General features: G+C 45.0%; 2 protein-coding genes across 3 annotated transcripts; one reads left to right on the forward strand and one right to left on the reverse strand.

Annotated features, from left to right (window-relative positions):
* Window positions 1-316: 316 nt before the first annotated feature.
* On the reverse strand, window positions 317-20,251 carry OOEP (oocyte expressed protein). Of its 2 annotated transcripts, none has more exons than XM_070795734.1 (3): window positions 19,978-20,251; window positions 19,658-19,837; window positions 317-3,128 (listed from the first exon to the last, which is right to left on the reverse strand). In XM_070795734.1, the coding sequence occupies exons 1-3, from the start codon at window positions 20,204-20,206 to the stop codon at window positions 3,115-3,117; spliced, it is 423 nt and encodes a 140-aa protein (XP_070651835.1). In that variant the 5' UTR covers window positions 20,207-20,251; the 3' UTR covers window positions 317-3,114. The 2 variants fall into 2 exon arrangements, with proteins under 2 accessions (XP_070651835.1, XP_019822528.1); XM_019966969.2 differs by lacking the exon at window positions 317-3,128 and adding an exon at window positions 19,059-19,319 and having other exon boundaries at window positions 19,980-20,246.
* KHDC3L (KH domain containing 3 like, subcortical maternal complex member) lies at window positions 6,858-8,621 on the forward strand. The gene is made up of 3 exons (XM_019966876.2): window positions 6,858-7,073; window positions 7,232-7,411; window positions 7,678-8,621. Exons 1-3 carry the CDS (start codon window positions 6,905-6,907, stop codon window positions 8,619-8,621), a joined length of 1,293 nt encoding a protein of 430 aa, XP_019822435.2. The 5' UTR covers window positions 6,858-6,904.
* Window positions 20,252-21,812: the final 1,561 nt, after the last annotated feature.

Raw genomic sequence — 21,812 nt, forward strand, 5'->3', positions numbered from 1 at the left:
GTATAGTTGTGATAATAAACCTTACAATCATCCTGATTTGTTTGTAATCTGTCTGCTTTTTAAACATTGAAAACACATTTATGTTCTATTTGATATTTTAATGAAAAATCTATGAAAATTTGATTACATATATTAATGTTAAGGCATTTAAAGTTTCAATAACACTTAGCTAAGTTAATAAATTCTATTTTAATAGCTATGGAAGCAGTTGCTTAATTTTGAGGAAATATTAAGTTTTATTGCATATAATTAGCAACAGTACCCTTGGCATTTAACCAAGTACAAATAGATATCTTCTCCACTCAGAGAAGTCCTGTTAACAATAGGTGCGACACACCAGATTTGGAGGAAACTGCCAGTTAGGACATGTGTTCTTCAACAAATACATACCCAGTGCCTCCTCCATGCAGATGCTATTTGAGATGTTGAGGATGCATCAGTGAACAAATAAACAAAGATTCGTGTCCTCGCGGTGCTTGTAGTTGAGTGCCTGCTCTACACTGGGGACACAATAGGGATAAGAGAGACCAGAATGCTCATCCGTGTGGAGTTCAAGTTTTTAGTGGTGAGAAAGAGACAACAGGTTGCTAAACATAGTATGTAAAACAGGGGAAAGGGAAACAGGAGTGAGAGATCACTAGTAATGTGTCCTGAGAACGCTTCATAGAGCCTTGCATTTGAGTGGAAACCTAAAGGGGAGGGAGCATTAGGGTTTGTTTTGTTCTTATTTATTTGCATTAATTATGTCTGTTTAATAGCAGTAATAGTATACATGTTGTTTCACAACTTCCTTTTTTTTCACTTACTAGACTACAAACATATATATTTTTTTACATCCCTATAAATGTAGATCTATATCATAATCACCAGGTCTCCTAAATTTTTAAACAGATTCTTTGAAATGTTCAGATTATTTGGAGCTGTTTATCTGTGTCTTTCTCTTGAGTTTTTCTTAAGCTGTGCCCATCTAAATGAGTGGGTTAAAGGTATCGTGTATTTAAACATATAAGAACTGTAATACACACTGTGCAGCAGAGAGCTTCTGTCCACTGGTATGTCCCAAGTTCAGTGAAAGTCCACCCTTCTCGTGACCTTGGACTTTGTGAAGTCTTTAGCCACTCTAGGTTGGTCCTGCTACTAATAGTGCATGCTCAGTTGCTCAGTCTTCTCCAACTCTTCGCCACCCCATGGACTATGGCCCACCAGGCTCCTCTGTCCATAGGATTCTCCAAGCAAGAATACTGGAGTGGGTTGCCATGTCCTCCACCAGGAGATCTTCCCCACCCAGGGATCGAGCCCAGGTCTCCTGCGTCTCCTGCATTTGCAGGTGGGTTCTTTACCACTAGCACCACCTGCTGCTAAGGTGAGAGAAAAACAGAAAAACTTGTCCTGCCTGCGCACTGCAAAACTTACCCGAGAAGTGTTTTCCTTTGGTCTCAAACAAGGAGGGAAATAAATGCATGCCCCTAAGGACCAGTTCAAGAGATGGAGAGGCAGTAAGAGAACTCACTGGCCACACTGGCCCAGAAGCATCACCAGAATCAGGTTGGTCCCTCAGTCTCCCTGTGCCCAGCAGTGTCCTGCCCAGGGGACCCCCGGGGTTCTGGAGGCCTGCCTGTTCAGGCTGGGAGTGGGCTCTGGCTGGGGACCAATTCCTGTTCCCTCCCTCCTTGGCAGCACTGCTAGCCAGAGCCACCCCCTCACCCCCCTGCTCTGTGTGATGGAGGTGGGGGTTCCAGGGCCGGCCAAGTCGATGGTTATAAATACTGTGGCCTGTCTTCACATTCACCTCGAAAATTGTCTGGGACACTGGCTCCAAGTGCAGGGACTCACTGTGAGTGGCGGGACACTCCAGGGAACCCAGGGCAGCCCACTCAGTGGCGAACCTGGCAGGAAAATCCAAGGAGCCCGCACATCACCCTCAATGCAGGTCCAGTGGAGAAAAACCCACACGCTCCCACTTCCAAGTAGTGTCTTAGTACTTACCAGGCAACCAAAAACAGTGTAAAGAAAAGGGATAAAACTTTTTTTTTTTTTTAAGGGAGCATTGGGGTCTCAAAGCCAACTTTTGAATAACAGGAATTCTAGAAAACAAAAGGGGAAAACGATGAACAAAATAATTTAAAAGTATTTCCCAAAGATTAAAGTCAGAAAGGCCTAAACATCTCAAAAACACCACTGGAACCTAGGGGACAATGAAGCAAAGAATGAGATTTTGAGGGAAAAATCATTTCCACCCAAGAATTTATACAGCCAGATGTCCAACTAACTGGGCAGATAGAATGAAAATATTTTCAGACATGCATTCTTCCTCAGGATATGATAGAGGATTTATTTGCTTAATCAAAATATAAGGATGTCTGTCTCTTAAGAGAACTAAAATAACGAAACCATTGCCTCAGAGACCCTATACTTGGTGGGGGAAACTCAGGGTTCTCAAGGTGAATGCAGCCAGGGAGCCCCAACCTTACCTGACCTCCCCCACTTTCTCCAAATCCACCCACACCCTGGACACAGAAACACTCCCAAGTATTTCGCCAAGGCTGGTAGTGAAAAGCAAAGAAAGGGGTTAATCCTTTTACTCTTGAAAATTCTAAAGCTAATATTTTAACCCAAACTGGACTCCCCAAACTGAGGAGACAATGAAATATAACTTTAAAAAAAAACATATTTCACATCTAGGTACAATATTCAAGTACTTTAGAATGAAGCAATCTCTCTGGCAGATACTCAGATGGCCACTGAGAATTACAAGGAACTGCAATATTATATCTAGAAACATTATAGGAAGAAATTTGCCAGCTGTGAGGTTTCCAAGAGAACTCCTAAATTCTAAACCACCTTTCCCTTCATTCCATGGAGTAAAGCATTTCATTTCAAAAATTCACTTGAAACCTATTTTTATATCTTTTTGTTGCCCGTTGCTCTTAAACTCTACCTGAAAAATGTATTTCTCATTTTAACTAACCCAGCACATTAGACACAAGCTTCTACTACCACAATTATTTTGAATACTTCCACTTCATATTTCAGTCTCGTTATCAGCTTGCAAGTGTCTGTTTCTTTCTTCAGCTTGCTTATGATTATCTGCTTCCTTCTTGGAATTCAGTTAACTCATCCCCAGAATCCTGGAAGGTAATCAGAAACAGTAGGAAAAAAGAAAGAGATAATTTACACTAGATATCATGAGGATCATCTTGAAGATGATTATATGTATATCAGTTTAATACTTTTGCCTGAACGCTATCAATACTGCTATAAAATATGAAAATAAACAAAAACAACAAAAAGTAAGTCATGGGGTCCAGAGAGCCCAGGATCCAACAGTGGGTGGTAAGTAATCCACAGCAGGTCCCAGAGAACAGCTGGCTTAGATAAAATTGGTTAAGTCTGCAGGAGCTGGGTAGAATCTTTAAACATTTTGAATCACTATATTCAATAAAGGGCCTGGAAGTACTGGGGAGACACACAGCTGGGGAGAGTTTGGGAATAAAGGAGGAGTACATAGAAAAATAAGCATTTGAAAAAAGCAAAAGTAGTATTTGAACAAGAATTCAATTCATAACATCAATAAAAACAAAACTTGGTGCTAGAAATTGCAATAAACTCTATGCAGCTATGAATATTGTAATATAGACTTGCATATTGATCTAACAGAATTGTATAGTGAATCGGCAGGATACTGGGTCTGATGTGTGCAGGTAAGATGGAGGACCAGAGTAAAAGTTATTGAGTGATTTCTGTGAGAGTGAATTCTGTGCACCCAAAGGAGTGTTTAGAGACTTCTTTGAAAATTAATATTTTTATTTTTTCAAATTATAAAAACCAAACCACCAGTCCTTCTTAATCTTTTGTTCTACTTTAAAACTTACTATGATATTTACAAGCTTAGAAAGTTTTAACAGTTATGTTTAATGGCTTCTGAATGGCATAGGGTACCACTGACAAATTTAATTAACTAAACATCCTCATACATGGCAAAATGATTGCAAAGTAATCAAATAACAAGAACTTTTGGGTCGGGAAGATCCCCTGGAGAAGGAAATGGCTACCCACTCCAGTATTCTTGCCTGGAGAATACCATGTAGAGGAGACCGGAAGGCTGTATTTCATGGGGTCACAAAGAGTTGGACACAACTGAGCAGCTAATACTTTCACTTTCTGAATTACTAGTTCCTACAAATCAAATACACAAAACATTAATATATTGAATATAAACTGGGACTTCATCTCAAAGTCACATATATAAACCCATTACCTAATTATATATTTTAAATTGGAATTGCAAAAACATCTGTCTAATATGTTAAATTATCTAAAATATTACAGAAACATAAAACACTATGTATTGGGTTGGCGAAAATTTCATTCAGATTTTTACATAAGATGTTACAGAAAAGCCAGATGATCTTTTTTGCTAACCCAATATATGGATTCCTTTCTTTTTTAAAACCACTGGAGATTAACTAAAGTAAAAAAAAAAAAAAAACTGCTTATACTTTATTTATTTTTGGCTTCAATGCATCTTCATTGCTGCATGTGGGCTTTCTCTAGTCGTGAGCAGCTCACAGACTCTAGAGCTGGGACGGGAGAGTTGTGGTGCAGGAGCTTAGCTGTATGTGGAATCTTCCTGCAGCAGGGATCAAATATATGTCCCCGGCATTAGCAGGTAGACTCTTAACCACTAGACCACCAGGGAAGTCCTAAACTGCTTATATTTAAATGTGTAAAATTGGACCAATTTTGACATATAGACACATCCAGTGAAACCACCACTGTAATCAAGATAATGCCCATTGCATCATCCCAACACTAGGAGGGTACCCTAGTGTCTCTTTCCAGTCCCTTCCCCTTTTGACCCCATCCCTAGGCAATCACGTCCTGACTTCTATCACTATAGATTAGCTTGCATATTCTAGGATTTTACATAAATGAGAGGCTGTTTTTTAATACAAGGACTAATACTATGGTTTCAATTCTCTTAAACATTTCTATACCTGATTCTGAAACTTCAAAGAAGTAAAAGATCTCAAGACACATACACACACACACAGGTGACAATAACATACATAGAACTGACAGTACCCTTGTAAGCCAACTAAAGAATACAAATATCATCCTGTAGCATTTTGATACTGGAAAGAGACTGCACGCCAGAGATTTTCATGGGGATGCTTCCTGAACTGTATTCTTGTAGGTGAGATTGATAGGACCTCACATGTCAACTCCTAGTTGCTGTGTGAATCACTCCATAACCTCCAGAGAAGATGGCTATGGAGCCCAGATCCTTGGGTTTCAGTTATATGCTCACTTAACTGCTCTGCCTTCCCACAGAAGTTTCTAACTCTATCCTGTGACCCCTTGGAATGGATTTTGCCCTTCTTTAGCTCCGAGTTCATATTCAGCTTAGGTCTCAAGACTTTAGACCCTGTCAGACACCTGTGAATTTCTCATGCACTTCTTTGGCCTCAGAACTCCCACAGAGCATACAAGAAGGAGCCTACCTGAATCCCGAGGACCTCCAGCCACTGGATCTGAGCACAATACCCCAACTCCTGATGGGAAGGGCTTCCCTGGTGGCTCAGTGGGTAAAGAGTCTGCCTACAGTGAGGGAGAAGTGAGTTTGATCCCTGGCTTGGGAATATCCCCTAGAGAAGGAAATGGCAACCCACTCCAGTATTTTTGCCTGGAGAAGTCCATGGACAGAGGAGCCTGGTGGGCTAGAGTCCATGGGGTCACAAATAGTCGGACTCGACTGAATGACTAACATGTGACTGATGGGAAAGCTGTGTAGCTTCATCATCCCAAGTAGTAGTTAATAGGTAATGCTTTAAGCTGGACCAAAAAATCAAGAAATGGAGGTACAATCTATGGAGGTGTTTCAAGAGATTTTCCTCTGGGATCCAAACCACGTGGACCATGCACTGTTGGGTGTGTTCAGCCATCTCTCAAAAGTTAAGGCAGAAGCTGGAAATTCGGTGGCATCTGGGGAGGGACAGGGTTCAGGAGCAAGTGGGGGGCTTACTTTGGCCTCTGAATACCTTTTACACTCCTTCAGATTTTTGTTTCTCCGAAGTCTTTAATTAGATTTTTCCATTAAAAAGTTATTCCAACCCCTCACGAATGCTAAACTGGTCCCCTTAAAACTGTCTGAAATGCACCTGCGTGTGCCTATCTAACCCTTTGTGACCCCATTGACTGTAGCCCACCAGGCTCCTTTGTCCATGGGATTCTCCAGGCAAGAATACCGGAGTGGGTTGTCATTCCTTTCCCCAGAGGATCTTGCCAACCCAGGGATCAAACCCGAGTCTCCCGCACTGCAGGCACATTCTTTACCGTCTGAGCCACCAAGAAATGTACCTGAAAGTGAAAGTCGCTCAGTAGGGTCCGACTCTGCGACCCCATGGACTGTATAGTCCATAGAATTCTCCAGGCTAGAATACTGGAGTGGGTAGCCTTTCCCTTCTCCAGGGGATCTTCCCAACCCAGGGATCGAACCCAGGTCTCCGCCTTGCAGACGGATTATTTACCAGCTGGGCCACCAGGGAAGCCCCCCAAAATGCACCTGGATCTCTGCAAATACGGATTCGCGCCACTGAAAGGCGTCCCGATGTGGGCTCTTCCCTCACATCTCTGGGACTGTCCCAGCCTGAGTCCACCGTTACGGCTTCCGCAGCTTCTCGGCCGTGGCCGCCCGCGGGGCGCGCAGGGAAGAGGGAGGCTTAAGCGCCGCCCGGGGGCGAGCCCCAGAGCAGCTGAGCCCGCCGGAAGCAGCACCAGCTGCGAGTGTTTGAGGCGAGGCCTGCGAGCCAATAAGGCCGCGGGGTGGGGCGGCGCCGGCCAAAGGCCCTAGAAATGCGGGAGCGCGGGCTGCTCTTGCGCTGTGTGGCGAGCCGACTACAGCATGGCCTCTCCCAAGCGGTTTCCGACGCTCGTTCAGCTGGAGCAGCGAGAAGGGACGCTCTTCGAGGTGCTTGGTAACCTCACCAAGCGGCCCTACTGGTTTCACTCCGAGTACCTGAAGAGCCCGAAGGCAGTTCACCTGGAGGCCTGGCTGGTGGAAGCGATCTTCGGTGAGTGGGCCCGAGAGGGCAAGCCAAGGCAGCCGCTCGGCCCCGGGGTGGCCGCGTCCTCGGCAGGCCTCTCTTGCGGTCCAGGCTGCTCTTCAGCGCCCCTGCTGCGGCCTCCCCTCTCGCCCCCGCTGCTAACGACGTCTTTGCTTCCCGCGCAGGCCGGGGTGGAGAACACATCCCTCACGTCGAGTGTGTGTCACAGACCCTGCTTCACGTTCATCAGTGGGATCCGGACGGAGAGGCTGAAATCTTGATATTTGGCCGGCCTTATTACCAGCAGGATGTATCCAAGATGATCATGAACTTGGCTGACTATCACCGTCAACTCCGGGCGCGAAGTACGCGGGTGGAAACCATGAAAGGCACCCTAGGCAGGCCCCGGGTTCTTGGGAGAGGTCCTGATGCTTCCCGGCTGTGCCTGGGCAGCGGTCTCACTCTTTTAGTTCTCCTGGGAGAGGGTTTCCTCTTTGCAAGGGATCTAGAAGAGCGAACTGACCTCCTGTTCTCAGATTTCGGACCCCTAGCCCCGCAGCCCGAACGGATAACCCCCTTTGTGGGACGCATGGGACACAGGTGCGACTTCCTCTCTCTGCTCTTCTTCCAGGCTCTGAGAAGGCTCCTGCCCGGGAGGCGGCCACCCAGCGATCCCCAGACGCAGTCCAAGAGGCCGGGACCCAGCGGTCCCCAGACGCAGTCCAGGAGGCCGGGACCCAGCGATCCCCAGACGTAGTCCAGGAGGCCGGGACCCAGCGATCCCCTAGCGCAAACCAGCAGGCGGCGGTTCAGCTGTCATCCGGGAAAGTCCGGGAGACTGGAACCCAGCGATCCCCCAGCGCTGCCCGAGAGGCCGGGACCCAGCGATCCCCCAGCGCTGCCCGAGAGGCCGGGACCCAGCGATCCCCCAGCGCAATCCAGCAGGCGGCGACCCAATCGTCACCCGAGAAAGTCCAGGAGACTGGGACCCAGCGGTCCCCCGGCGCAGCCCGCGAGGCGGCCACCCAGCGGTCCCCCGGCGCAGCCCGCGAGGCGGCCACCCAGCGGTCCCCCGGCGCAGCCCGCGAGGCGGCCACCCAGCGGTCCCCCGGCGCAGCCCGCGAGGCGGCCACCCAGCGGTCCCCCGGCGCAGCCCGCGAGGCGGCCACCCAGCGGTCCCCCGGCGCAGCCCGCGAGGCGGCCACCCAGCGGTCCCCCGGCGCTGCCCGCGAGGCGGCCACCCAGCGGTCCCCCGGCGCTGCCCGCGAGGCGGCCACCCAGCGGTCCCCCGGCGCTGCCCGCGAGGCGGCCACCCAGCGGTCCCCCGGCGCAGCCCGCGAGGCGGCCACCCAGCGGTCCCCCGGCGCAGCCCGCGAGGCGGCCACCCAGCGGTCCCCCGGCGCAGCCCGCGAGGCGGCCACCCAGCGGTCCCCCGGCGCTGCCCGCGAGGCGGCCACCCAGCGGTCCCCCGGCGCAGCCCGCGAGGCGGCCACCCAGCGGTCCCCCGGCGCAGCCCGGGAAGCCGGAACCCAGAGCTTCCTCGAAGTTACGCAGGATCCAGATACCAGTTTCTGAAGGCGTTCCGCGCTCAGGAGCAAGAGAGCGAGGCAAGGTCCAAATGAAAGCCCCTCCTGGAATCCTGTTCTCCTAAGTCCCGTTCTGCTGCAGAAGCTGAGAAAAGAATGGTGTGCGTTTTTGATTTTTGGTTTCCCTGGTCCCCGCCACTCCCTGCTAAAGGTTTGCAAACATGAATCTGAAGAGTTCTAATAAAGAATCAAATTTCCCTAACGTCTGTTATTAATAACTGGCAGAGTGATGCGGAGGGAGAAGCACCTTCCTCCAGCAGCAGCTATTGCTCTGGACTGCATCCATCTAGATGCATACGTGCTAAGTCGCTTCAGTCGTGTCTGACTCTTCACTATCCTGTGTGGACTGTAGCCTCCTCATTCCATTGGATTCTCCAGAAAAGAATGCTGGAGGTGGTTGCTATGCTCTTCACTAGGGGATCTTACCCCCACTGGGATCCAACCCGCATCTCTGACGTCTCCTGATTGGCAGGCGGGTTCTTTACCGCTAGCGCCACCTGGGAGGACCCCTACCCATAACACAGGTGAGAGCTTTTAGTTTTGCACCCGCCCGGGGCCTCAATCTCTCCCGCCTCGGTCAGGAGCTTCCCCAGTGCTCGCGCCTGGCTTTGCAAGGTGAGGGACCTCCAGGGCCGGCAAGTCTGTCCTCATGGGAAAACTTTCCAATCCTGCGATGTTTCTACTCAAAGTGACATGGGACGCGAAAACTTGGTTTCAACCCGGGCCTCACGGCTGGGTGCAAGCGACTTCCCAGCTTGAGCAACTGCTGGCTAGGAGGGAAAACTGAAAGGGCCAGGACAATCCAGCAGTCCTCTCAAAGTCCTGCGCGGGTCACTCAACCTTGAGTGATGGTTTGAAGTTATTGAGACACAAGCAGTGCTGGTGACTCTTCTCGACCAATTAGTAACCACAGGAGTGGGGTGTTCTTTGTCACTTTAGGATTGAAACATACTTGACATGTTCAGTTCAGATCAGTCGCTCAGTCGTGTCCGACTCTTTGTGTCACCATGAATCGCAGCACGCCAGGCCTCCCTGTCCATCACCAACTCCCAGAGTTTACCCAAACTCATGTCCATTGAGTCGGTGATGCCACCCAGCCATCTCATCCTCTGTTGTCCCCTTCTCCTCCTGTCCCCAATCCCTCCCAGCATCAGGGTCTTTTCCAATGAGTCAACTCTTTGCAGGAGGTGGCCAAAGTATTGGAGTTTCAGCTTTAGCATCAGTCCTTCCAATGAACACCCAGGACTGATCTCCTTTAGAATGGACTGGTTGGATCTCCTTGCAGTCCAAGGGACTCTCAAGAGTCTTCTCCAACACCACACTTCAAAAGCATCAATTCTTTGGTGCTCAGCCTTCTTCACAGTCCAACTCTCACATCCATACATGACCACTGGAAAAACCATAGCCTTGACTAGATGGACCTTTGTTGGCAAAGTAATGTCTCTGCTTTTCCATATGCTATCTAGGTTGGTCATAACTTTCCTTCCAAGGAGTAAGTGTCTTTTAATTTCATGGCTGCAATCACCATCTGCAGTGATTTTGCAGCCCCCCAAAATAAAGTCTGACACTGTTTACACTGTTTCCCCATCTATTTCCCATGAAGTGATGGGACAAGATGCCATGATCTTCGTTTTCTGAATGTTGAGCTTTAAGCCAACTTTTTCACTCTCCTCTTTCACTTTCATCAAGAGGCTTTTGAGTTCCTCTTCACTTTCTGCCATAAGGGTGGTGTCATCTGCATATCTGAGGTGATTGATATTTCTCCCGGCAATATTGATTCCAGCTTGTGTTTCTTCCAGCCCAGCGTTTCTCATGATGTACTCTGCATAGAAGTTAAATAAGCAGGGTGACGATATACAGCCTTGACATACTCCTTTTCCTATTTGGAACCAGTCTGTTGTTCCATGTCCAGTTCTAACTGTTGCTTCCTGACCTGCATACAGATTTCTCAAGAGGCAGGTCAGGTAGTCTGGTATTCCCATCTCTTTCAGAATTTTCCAGTTTATTGTGATCCACACAGTCAAGGCTTTGGCATAGTCAATAAAGCAGAAATAGATGTTTTTCTGGAACTCTCTTGCTTTTTCAACATTTAACTTGACATGTTACACTGTGTAAATTTTAGGTGTACAACACTCTATCAGTTTGGCTTCCTGTTCCTGGCTGCCAACTGGGATGCTGGTCCCCTCACTAGAAGTAAACTGTTAACAGCTGGGTGTTAGGATTAAAAAAAAAAAAAAAACCCACAAATCAAAGCACAAATCAATTTAGTGCTATGAAATTTTCATTTTAAAAATACAAGGAAACCCAATTTTAAAGAGCAGGCAGTGGTATGTCTGTTGTAGACCCTCTAGTCACTACTAATGACCACTCCAATTTTAAATAAGCTTTTGGTTTATGAGGGAATAAAGATGCAAAGCTGAATTTACAAATAGGTTATTAACTATTTTCAGAAGAGCCAAGGGAAGCCAAGGCTGAGTGAGCTCTAAACATTTAAGACTCAATAGACTGAAAGGTCCAACTGAAGCTACATCAGAGAAGAATTAAGACTCATCCTTGATCCCCCCCCCCCCGCCCCTCCCCTCCAGCTGTAAGTAGTACACACCTTTCAACAGTTTAACTTGCACTTTATGTAATTGTATACACCTTTTTGCTCCTCCTAGCAGCTTGATTTTCCTGAGGATGGTTACAGTTTCATTTAGCCCTCCCCTTAGTGGTTGATTAGTTTCCCAAATTACTCAATTACAAACTGCTGCCTTTAATTTCTACTTGCTCCTTCAGTCCTCCTAACTGGAGATCCACCAACATCAGTGTTCACAGCAGCACTATTTATAGTAGCCAAAATATGGAACCAGCCTAGGTGTCCAACAACAGAAGAATGAATAAAGAAGATGTGGTACATACATACACAATGATATATTACTTAGCCATAAGAATGAAATTGTCACTTACAACAACGTGGATGGACCTAGAGTATTATGCTTAGTTAAGTCAGAGAAAAACAAATACTGTTATCACTTGTATATGGAATCTAAAAAATAAACTAATATATATAACAAAACAGAAATAGACTTACAGATACAGAGAACAAATTAGTGGTTACCAATGAGGATGAGGTAGGGGGATGGGCAAGATAGGTGACTATAACTAAGAGATACAAACTACTATGTATACAATTGATAGGGAACAAGAGTCTCTTCTTGTGCTGCACAGGGACATATAGCCATTATTTTGTAATAACTAAGTGGAGTGTAAGCTGTAAAACTACTGAACCACTATGTTGTACACCTAAAACTAACATATTTTAAATCAACTCTACTTAAATAAGTTTTTTTTTTTTAATCCTGAAGAATTCTGGAAACACTGACTTGCACATTTCTACAAGTAAAATGACTGAGGGTTAGTAAAGAAGTCAGCCTAAACAGATTTTTAACAGGCTGAATAGAGGCACCAAAGAAAAAGGTTCGCTGTTGACAGACTGGAAAACGCCTGAGCTAGCCGTGGAGCTCATGTAACAGCCTGGCCAGGGCCCCCTGCTCGGCTGTGCGAGGTTGGCACTATTTCACTATTTCCCTTATCAGAATTCCTTAACTCCACACTTTTGATCAAAACAAGGCCTCTTAAAATATCACTATTAAGAGTGGAAACCAAACATGTGCTTCCTGATGTGATGCACTGTGAAAGACACAGTATGATTTACCCAATATTTTTGCCAAAAATATACAACCTAGATCTAACCATGCTGCTGCTAAGTCGCTTCAGTCATGTCCAACTCTGTGCGACCCCATAGACGGCAGCCCACTAGGCTCCTCTGTCCCTGGGATTTTCCAGTCAAGAATACTGGAGTGGGTTGCCATTTCCTTCTCCAAACCATGAGGAAGCACCAAAAAACAACAGGATTTGTGAGCAAGAAAAAGATAAAAGCAGATTGTTTGAGAACAGTGAATCCTGATGCACACTTTAGGGGCAGTGTAAACAGGTTGGTAGCGAATCATTTAGTGTGGGGGGTGTCTTTCAGTGGGCTCACTAGAGCTATTAAAATTTACAATGTCAGCTGTTTATGCATTCTCTGGAAATCTTGGGAATATAGCTATGGAGCATAAGTGACAGGCTATTTCTGTTATGTCCACCTGTATGCTTCAGTTTAATATATATTTTCACTATTTACAGCATCAGAATTTTTCACTAGACCCTAAGGAAAAACTTTATTACAGCCTTCTCAGGTCCTTCTGAAGCACATGTAAAATGAGACTCTAAAAAGGCTCTCATCTTATAGCCTCAGCACCTAAAAAGGTGGTTGTGATTATAACTGGAATTGCACTGAGTTCTGAGAAGACTGACCACAAATGTGCAACCCTGGACTTTGCTAGCCAAGAACATAGTGCCTTCACTTATTCAGCTGTTTATCCTTCCTCCTTCTACCCTTTGCATTAATGTGAAGCAGGACGTAATAAGTTAGTATTTTTATAATCCCTAAGGTAAAACAGAGGGGGAAAATCTCTTTAAAGTATTGTTAAAATGATAAATAAAAATTTATCTAACATAAAATAATGAAAGAGGAAAAGAACAAAAAAGACATGATAGGAAACAAAGCAAAATGGCAGACAAATTCAATCATATTGATAATTACATTAAAGTAGAATGGGCTAAGTCCCCCACTCAAAAAGCAGAGATATTCCAACTAGATAAAGACAGATGCAAAAGACTATATAGAATAGTATTCTATCAATACTTAAATGTCCAGAAAATGTGACTTAGTGGAAACAGACAGCAGACTGCCTGGAGCTGGAGGCAGGAGTGATGACAGACTTTATAAAGGGATGGAAAAGTTCCCAAGCTGGCCTGTGTTGATGGTGGCACAACTCAAAAGTTTGTTAAAAAGAAAGTAAACTGTACACTCACATTTTTATATTATGTAACCAACTAAGTGCATTTTTAAAAATTGCAGTTCAATAGCACTAATACCTCGGAGAAGGCAATGGCACCCCACTCCAGCACTCTTGCCTGGAAAAGCCCATGGGCAGAGGAGCCTGGTGGGCTGCAGTCCATGGGGTCGTGAAGAGTTGGACATGACTGAGCGACTTCACTTTCACTTTTCACTTTCATGCATTGGAGAAGAAAATGGCAACCCACTCCAGTGTTCTTGCCTGGAGAATCCCAGGGACGGGGGAGCCTGGTGGGCTGCTGTCTATGGGGTCGCACAGAGTCGGATACAACTGAAGTGACTTAGCAGCAGCAGCACTAATACCTAAATTCTCTAAAATAAAGATTGTTGACAAAGATGTAGAGTGACTGGAAGTCTCATACATTGCTGAAACGAATGGAAATTGGTTCAGTCACCTTGACAACTTGAACTTACACACACCCTATCACCTAGCAATTTCAATCCTAGATATATACTCAATAGAAATGCACATATGTATGCACCCAGTTATGTACAATTTTCATAGTAGCCCTATTTGTTATAAGTTCAAATAGGGAACAATCAAAGTACATATCAACAGGATGGAAAACTAAAGGTTTATTCATACAATGGAAATATAACTGCTGGCAACATGAACAAATCTTACAATGAGTCCAATTATAGTTGTCACAACAGTAGTTATCCTTGGGGATGCAAGCAGGGGCTTCTGGAGTGTAACTAATGCCTTTTTCCCCTCTGGCTTCTGGCTTAATGGATGTGTTCTGTTTGACGAATCTTTTCACACTGTGGATATACATGGCTTTGGTATGAATAGAATGCTCTACATCAATAAAATGTTTACCAAAATTACAGAAAAATATTTGGAGTAATAGAAAACTTCTTAAAGGGACTATATGAGCAGTGAGATTCTGTAATTACTTTAATACTTTACATATCACCTTATTTAAAAATATTGAGGATGTAAGTATGTTTGTCATCAGAAAAATCAACAATGCTATTTTTGAACATGGTACTAGTAGGTATTTCTATTCTGGCAACATGTTAGAAAAAAAATTGTCTTGTCCCTTAATAGAGTAACAAATACTATGTATTCTTAACAAATTAAGTGTATTCTAACTCCTCTTAAAACACACATGCACACACAGAGAATGGGACTAAATTCAATCATGGAGAAAAATAAAAGCACATGGGAAAGTATAATGGAGATGTGAGATGCTAGAATCAACGTTTTGGTTCAAATCTCACACATCACCACATCCTAGTTGTGTGACCTCAGCAATTTACTGAGACTGCAAGCATCCTGTGCTTACCACAAGGCCTGGTATGTGACACAAGCTCTTATCAATACATATATAACTAGAATTACTTCCAAGTTCTGAAAACTAGAATGACAGAACAACTACTCTTTTTAGATATTGAATATTGCGTTAGTTTTCTAGGGCTACCATCACAAAATAACAGACAAGGTAGCTTAAACAACATATTGCTGAGCATTACTTTATTAGCGTGTGATATGAGTGCAATTGTGCGGTAGTTTGAGCATTCTTTGGCATTGCCTTTCTTTGGGATTGGAATAAAAACTGACCTTTTCCAGTCCTGTGGCCACTGCTGAGTTTTCCAAATTTGCTGGCACAGTGAGTGCAACACTTGCACAGCATCATCTTTCAGGATTTGAAATAGCTCAACAGCAATACATGAACCATGAACTTCCAGATGTTCAAGCTGGTTTTAGAAAAGGCAGAGGAATCAGAGACCAAATTGCCAACATCCGCTGGATCATCGAAAAAGCAAGAGAATTCCAGAAAAACATCTATTTCTGCTTTATTGACTATGCCAAAGCCTTTGACTGTGTGGATCACAATCAACTGTGGAAAATCCTGAAAGAGATGGGAATACCAGACCACCTGACCTGCCTCTTGAGAAATCTGTATGCAGGTCAGGAGGCAACAGTTAGAACTGGACATGGAACAACAGACTGGTTCCAAATAGGAAAAGGAGTACGTCAAGGCTGTATATTGTTACCCTGCTTATTTAACTTACATGCAGAGTACATCATGAGAAACGCTGGACTGGAAGAAGCACAAGCTGGAATCAAGATTGCCGGGAGAAATATCAATAACCTCAGATATGCAGATGACACCACCCTTATGGCAGAAAGTGAAGAGGAACTCAAAAGCCTCTTGATGAAGGTGAAAGAGGAGAGTGAAAAAGTTGGCTTAAAACTCAACATTCAGAAAACGAAGATCATGGCATCTGGTCCCATCACTTCATGGGGAAACAGTGGAAAGAGTGTCAGACTTTATTTTGGGGGGCTCCAAAATCACTGCAGATGGTGACTGCAGCCATGAAATTAAAAGATGCTTACTCCTTGGAAGGAAAGTTATGACCAACCTAGATAGCATATGGAAAAGCAGAGACATTACTTTGCCAACAAAGGTCCATCTAGTTAAGGCTATGGTTTTTCCTGTGGTCATGTATGGATGTGAGAGTTGGACTGTGAAGAAAGCTGAGCGCCGAAGAATTGATGCTTTTGAAGTGTGGTGTTGGAGAAGACTCTTGAGAGTCCCTTGGACTGTAAGGAGATCCAACCAGTCCATTCTAAAGGAGATCAGTCCTGAGTGTTCATTGGAAGGACTGATGCTACAGCTGAAACTTCAATACTTTGGCCACCTCATGCAAAGAGTTGACTCATTGGAAAAAGACTCTGATGCTGGGAGGGATTGGGGGCAGGAGGAGAAGGGGATGACAGAGGATGAGATGGCTGGATGGCATCACTGACTCAATGGATGTGAGTCTGAGTGAACTCCAGGAGTTGGTGATGGACAGGGAGGCCTGGCGTGTTGCGATTCATGGGGTTGCAAAAAGTCGGGCACGACTGAGTGAACTGAACTGAACTGGCTTAAACAACAGATACTTATTTTTTCAAATAAAATAAGTATCTTATTTTATTTAAAATGAGTATTTCTGGAGGCTATAAGCCCAAGCTCAAGGAGTCAGAAGGTTTGGTTTCTTCTGAGGCCCCTCTCCTTGGCTTACAGAGATGGCTGCCTTCTTGCTGTGCCCTCACCTGGTCTTTCCTTTGGTCATGCACATACCTGTATCTGTATTTCCTCTTATTAATAAAAGTCACACTGGCCCACAAATGACCTCATTTAACCTTAATCACCTCTTTAAAGACCCTATTTCAAACAGAGTCACATTCTGAGGTACTGAGGTTAGGACTTCAACATGTCAATGTGTACAAAGAGTAGAGAACAGGGTCATATAGTACCTTAGTTTAGGATAATTTTTGGAAAATTGGAATAAGTTTTAAGCATAAACTTCTTCCTCTAAATGTTGAATAGTCAAAATACATCCAAAAGTTTTTATAAAAATCCCATTAGTAAATACCTGTAGGAGTATTTATCAAATTTCTACAAAAGGAGTAAAAGTAGGCACTCCTAAGCTTAACTGAAAAAGGTGAGGATGAGGGGAAAATCACACAGAAAATAGTAATTGGTTTAACTACATACAATAAAAATTTTTGTATGCAAAAAACTTGAGCAGCAAAGGGGTGGACAATATTGGTTATAATGGATCATTATTTGTTATAAAAGCTTATACAGATAATAAAAACCCTTATCTTCAGAGTTGAAAGAATTAATGACAAAAAAGAATAAAGAAAAATGTAAAAAGCTTTTAACAAAAATGTGAAGCAAAGTAGAATAATGTTCAGTATCACTTGTAATCAAAGATTTGTGTTGTTGTTAAGTCACTAAGTTATGTCCGACCCTTTGTGACTCCATGGACTGTGGCATGCCAGGCTCCTCTGTCCTCTACTATCTCGAGTGATTGCTCAAATTCATGTTCACTGAATCAGTGATGCTATCTAACCATCTCATTTTCTGCCACCTTCTTCTTTCGCCTTCAGTCTTTCCAAGATACAGGGCCTTTTCCAATGAGTTGGTCTTCATATCAAGTAGTGAAGTATTAGAGCTTCAGCATCAGTCCTTCCAATCAATATTCAGGGTTGATTTCCTTTAGGATTGACTGGTTTTATCTCCTTGTAGTCCAACTGATTCTCAATAATCTTCTCCAGTACAATTCAAAAGCATCAGTTCTTCAGTACTCAGCCTTTTTTATGGTCCACCTCTCACATCTGTACATGACTACTGGAAAAACCACAGTTCTGACTCTACAGACCTTGATTGGCAAAATGATGTCTCTGCTTTTTAGTATGCTGTCTAGGCTATCACAGCTTACCTTCCAAGGATCAAGTGTCTTTTAATCTAATGGCTGCAGTCTATTATATGCTTATAAAAGAAGGTTCACTGCAGACTTTTCTGAGTGTGGATAAAAGAAGACTTTACTAAGAGTAAAGTTAATGCCTGCATATGTGTGTATGTGTATGGGTGTATGGGGGGAGGGCTGTTGTGTCCAACTCTTTGTGACCCCATAGACTGTGGGGTGCCAGGCTTCTCTGTCCATGGAATTTTCCAGGCAAGAATACTAGATTGCCATTTCCTATTGTTCCAATATTGCCATTGCCATTGTTCCTTCCCAACCCAGGGATCAAACAGGCATCTCTTGTGTCTTTTGCACTGGCAGGCAGATTCTTTACCACTGTCCCACCTGGGAAGCCAAAGATTTGTGTGTGTGTGCTTAAAATCCTTGCAAAGTGCTATTATCCCTTACTGACAAGGGGTGAAGAAACTGCCAGAGCTAAATTAATTCCAACTTTGTGTCTGAAACCATGGAGCTCTTGGCAATCATTCCTCCAACAATTCTGCTTCCTGAAAGCGGAAGCAGCATGGAGTTGGGACTGTTTTGCACAGATTGGTCACATCACTGTATAGGTAACAGAAAAACAACTCGGCCCATGCAGGACACCTGCTTGGGGAGAGGTTGGGGAGACAGCTGGGGAGATAGCTGGCTGGAAGGACACCACTCAGTGCACCAGCTGCCCTGGACCCTGGCTCCTCTGGTGAATTACAGCCCCAGCAGAAGGGAGGAATGCTGATCACCTCAGCTTGCATGTTGAAATGCCCTCCCACGTTTGAGGTCAGAGACTCCACTCTAAGAAAACCCATGGCACACTGAGTGCTATTGTGAAGCCAAATACCAGCGTAAAAGTGAGAGCCTCATACGAGAAGCGCTGGCATTACCTAAGACCTTGTTAGAAATGCAAATTCACAGGCCTGATATACTGACTCAGAATCAGTGCAGAAGGGGCTGAGGAAGCTGTGCTGCACAAAGTTCTCAAGATGATTCTTAAAGTTTGAGAACAAATGATGCAAAAGAAACTCAAAGCTGATTGACCCTGCATTTCTGGCCTCTGCATGTAAGGGCCTGAGTCTGACCATAAAAATCATAAAAGGGTTAATAGTTTCAAAATGGTAACAACTAAGAAAAAAAAAGAAACCCATCACCTAATAGCCTTTTACCCACCTCTCACATCAAGACATGAATGAACAGTCTTTTATAAATTTGCTTAATTTTGAGTGAGCAAAGATCTTTATGCCTTCAGACAAAAATGAAATTCATTTATTAACTAGAATGGCACTACAAACTCAGGTTTGAAGCAAAATAATCAAACCACTATACTTCATCAAGACTCAGGGGTGGGGAAAGGCAGAGATTTAAGGATATTTGCTTCTCTTGAACCTTAGCAGCAGAAGCAGGACTGCTCTCACGCTCCTGACAACACTCATGCAACAGGATGCTGGGGCACCTGGGGACCTGGTGCCTGGGCCTTCAGGAATTCCTCGAGTTGTTCCATTTTCTCAGCTGGATAAGGAAAAATGCTGGGTTTCAAACTCCTCCTCCAAGGGGGAAGGGGTGTGCTGGCAGTATCATTTCTCGGGCTGGAGGCTCTGAATCTAGGATCTGAAATTAGTGGGCTGACGGAGCTGAAGCCAGCACCGGCAGGTAGGTGTCTAAATCTCAGCTTTGCTTTCTCAGGTTCCTGCTTGGACTCCTCTCTTAAAGGAGGCCCAGGGATCACCAGCAAAATGGAGTTGGGACACTGCAAGGAGTTTTGGGAAGACGAGAGGCTGGAAGGAAGTCAGGTAAGGCCAGGCAGTTCCCCCTGCCTTCCTCCCAGGCGTGTTTGCCAAGCCCCTCACCTCGGGCGCGCTGCTCCCGGTGCACCGACGCCTGGCTCAGAAGCACACTCTTCACCTGACGCTGGACTGCCGGCCGCGCGAAAACGGTGACTTCGACTAGGTTCCCAGCGTCAACAGCGTCCACCATCAGCAGGGCCTGGCTCATCCACTCCATTTCTGGAACCAAGGCTCGGTCTGGCCCTGAAAACGAAAGGAAAGCCAGAGAAGAGTGTGGGTGAGGGGCAGGAGACGCTGGCCACGAAGGGACGTGACGGCCTGGGACCCGGCGCGGCTCGGGGCCCTCGACCGCTCTGAGAGGCCCGCTAGGCCCAGGGTCGCACACCAAAGATCAAGTCGGCCAGCCACGCCTCCAGGAAGAACACCAGGGGATTCCTCAACTCCTGCGCAGGAAACCACCACGGCCGGATGCGAACCCGTGGCGAGGGAAGCGGGAACCCCAGCAGCCTGTCCCCGCGGGCCTCGTAGTCGCCAGCGTTGTCGACCATGCTCCAACCACAGGCCAGAAGAGCAGCTCTGGCGGGACTCGGGGAGGCGCGAAGCCTGGGCCATTTACTGCTCCCGGCCGGCCCCGCCTCCTCCGGTGCGCATGCGCCCAGCCACAGCGCTGCCCGGGGGCTCGGACTCGCGCAGGTATTCCGGCGCCTGGAGTTCCCGCATATGCGCCGCGCGGTCCTCTAGCAGGTCTCACCGTGGAGCTCTGGAGGCTCTAGGAGGCGCTGCCAGGCAAATAACGGCCGACCCCGAGGCGTCCGTAGTTCCCGGATCGTGTGGTTGCATGAAGTGGGGTCCCGTCTAGGCCCGGTCGGGTCAGGCCGCGGGCGGGCTCCTGGAATCCGTATCTTCTCTCTCATATGCCGACTCTGGTTTGTTGCCGCTTCAGACGCATTTCTACAAGTGCGTCGTGTCTAAAATGCAGTCATCAGACATGGTCGTTCCAAGAGATGTAGTAGGTGGAGACAAAAGTCGTTTACTTCCAAAATCCTCAAACAGCGAGTACTGATGAACATTTATTCTCATTGTTCTTAATTTTAGTTAAAGTTTTAAATTGTGAAGATTTCTCACAGTTTAAAAAGTTGTTTAACGCTCATGTATCCCCTCCCCTTGCCCCATTTAACAAGATGTTAATATTTCCCGCATTTGCCTTCTCTCTTTAAAACAGATGCCACTAAAGACCTTTCCTCTCTCCCCACAAGAAATTATTGTCCTGAAGGTTGTGTGAGTAGACCGCGCGTGTTCCTGTTCTTTCCTAGTGCATTTCTACAAGTATTGTTTGATAATTGTTGTATAGACAGCATCTGCTATACAAACGACTGTACACTTACACTTAGTTAAGATGTGTTTGTTTTTTACATCTTTTTAATGAAAGATGTTGATCATTTACGTAAGGGGGATGGTCAATTCCCCCTTACTGAATTCCCTCATCCGCATCATCTAGGCCTTAACAGTAATCCAAGAGGAGATATTGAATCTAGCTTTACTGGATACTTTTATTTCAATTTAATTTTTAAAATGAACATAATAATACATGCATATTGTAAAAAAAAAAAAAAAAGCCTTGAGGATATAAAGTAATATGGGTAAGTTCTCCCTTTCATATATTCTCCCTCAGTATTACTAATTACTTTTCAATCATGTATACTGTGAATGTCTTCTAGTTTAAATTGCCTTTTCACCTTTTTTAAGGTGTTTTTGAGGAATACAGTTCTGAATTTTAATATAGTCAGATTTATCAGTCTTTAAGGTAAGTTCATTGTGTCTTTCTTAAGTCCTGCTCTGCCCTGAGGTCTAAAGACATTCTCTATACTTTCCACTAAGAATGCTCAAGTTTCTACCATAACTTTAAAATTCCCGAACCACCTGGGGTTAATTTTTTCAGCTGGGCATAATATAGATATAATTTCATCTTTTTATAAATTATTAATATTTTTCCTTGAGCCATTCTCTTCAGAATGCATCCAACTTGAGGCCTCTTCAAATTCTATCCCTGAAAAATTTCAGACTCCTACATATAGCATGAGTTAGCCACAAGGCTGGTTTGTGGTAGTTAATTATTAGGTCAAGACATACTTGAGAAAGGCAAGATCATGAAAAATTCTTTTGGCATTCCCATCTGGATGGCAAAGTTTATTTCTGATTTAGTTTTATTTTGGAAGTA

The sequence above is a fragment of the Bos indicus genome, chromosome 9 (assembly GCF_029378745.1).
Source record: "Bos indicus isolate NIAB-ARS_2022 breed Sahiwal x Tharparkar chromosome 9, NIAB-ARS_B.indTharparkar_mat_pri_1.0, whole genome shotgun sequence".
Taxonomy (NCBI): domain Eukaryota; kingdom Metazoa; phylum Chordata; class Mammalia; order Artiodactyla; family Bovidae; genus Bos; species Bos indicus.

What these genes read in the sequence shown, in the direction of transcription:
- OOEP (XM_070795734.1), bottom strand. Translation starts at nt 20,206, where the DNA reads ATGGCCCAGGCTTCGCGCCTCCCCGAGTCCCGCCAGAGCTGCTCTTCT. An exon ending in TGGCCGACTTGATCTTTGGT is followed by an intron (nt 19,838 to 19,977) that starts GTGCGACCCTGG and finishes TTTCGTTTTCAG; the next exon opens with GGCCAGACCGAGCCTTGGTT.
- KHDC3L (XM_019966876.2), top strand. Translation starts at nt 6,905, where the DNA reads ATGGCCTCTCCCAAGCGGTTTCCGACGCTCGTTCAGCTGGAGCAGCGA. An exon ending in GCTGGTGGAAGCGATCTTCG is followed by an intron (nt 7,074 to 7,231) that starts GTGAGTGGGCCC and finishes CTTCCCGCGCAG; the next exon opens with GCCGGGGTGGAGAACACATC. An exon ending in CCGTCAACTCCGGGCGCGAA is followed by an intron (nt 7,412 to 7,677) that starts GTACGCGGGTGG and finishes CTCTTCTTCCAG; the next exon opens with GCTCTGAGAAGGCTCCTGCC.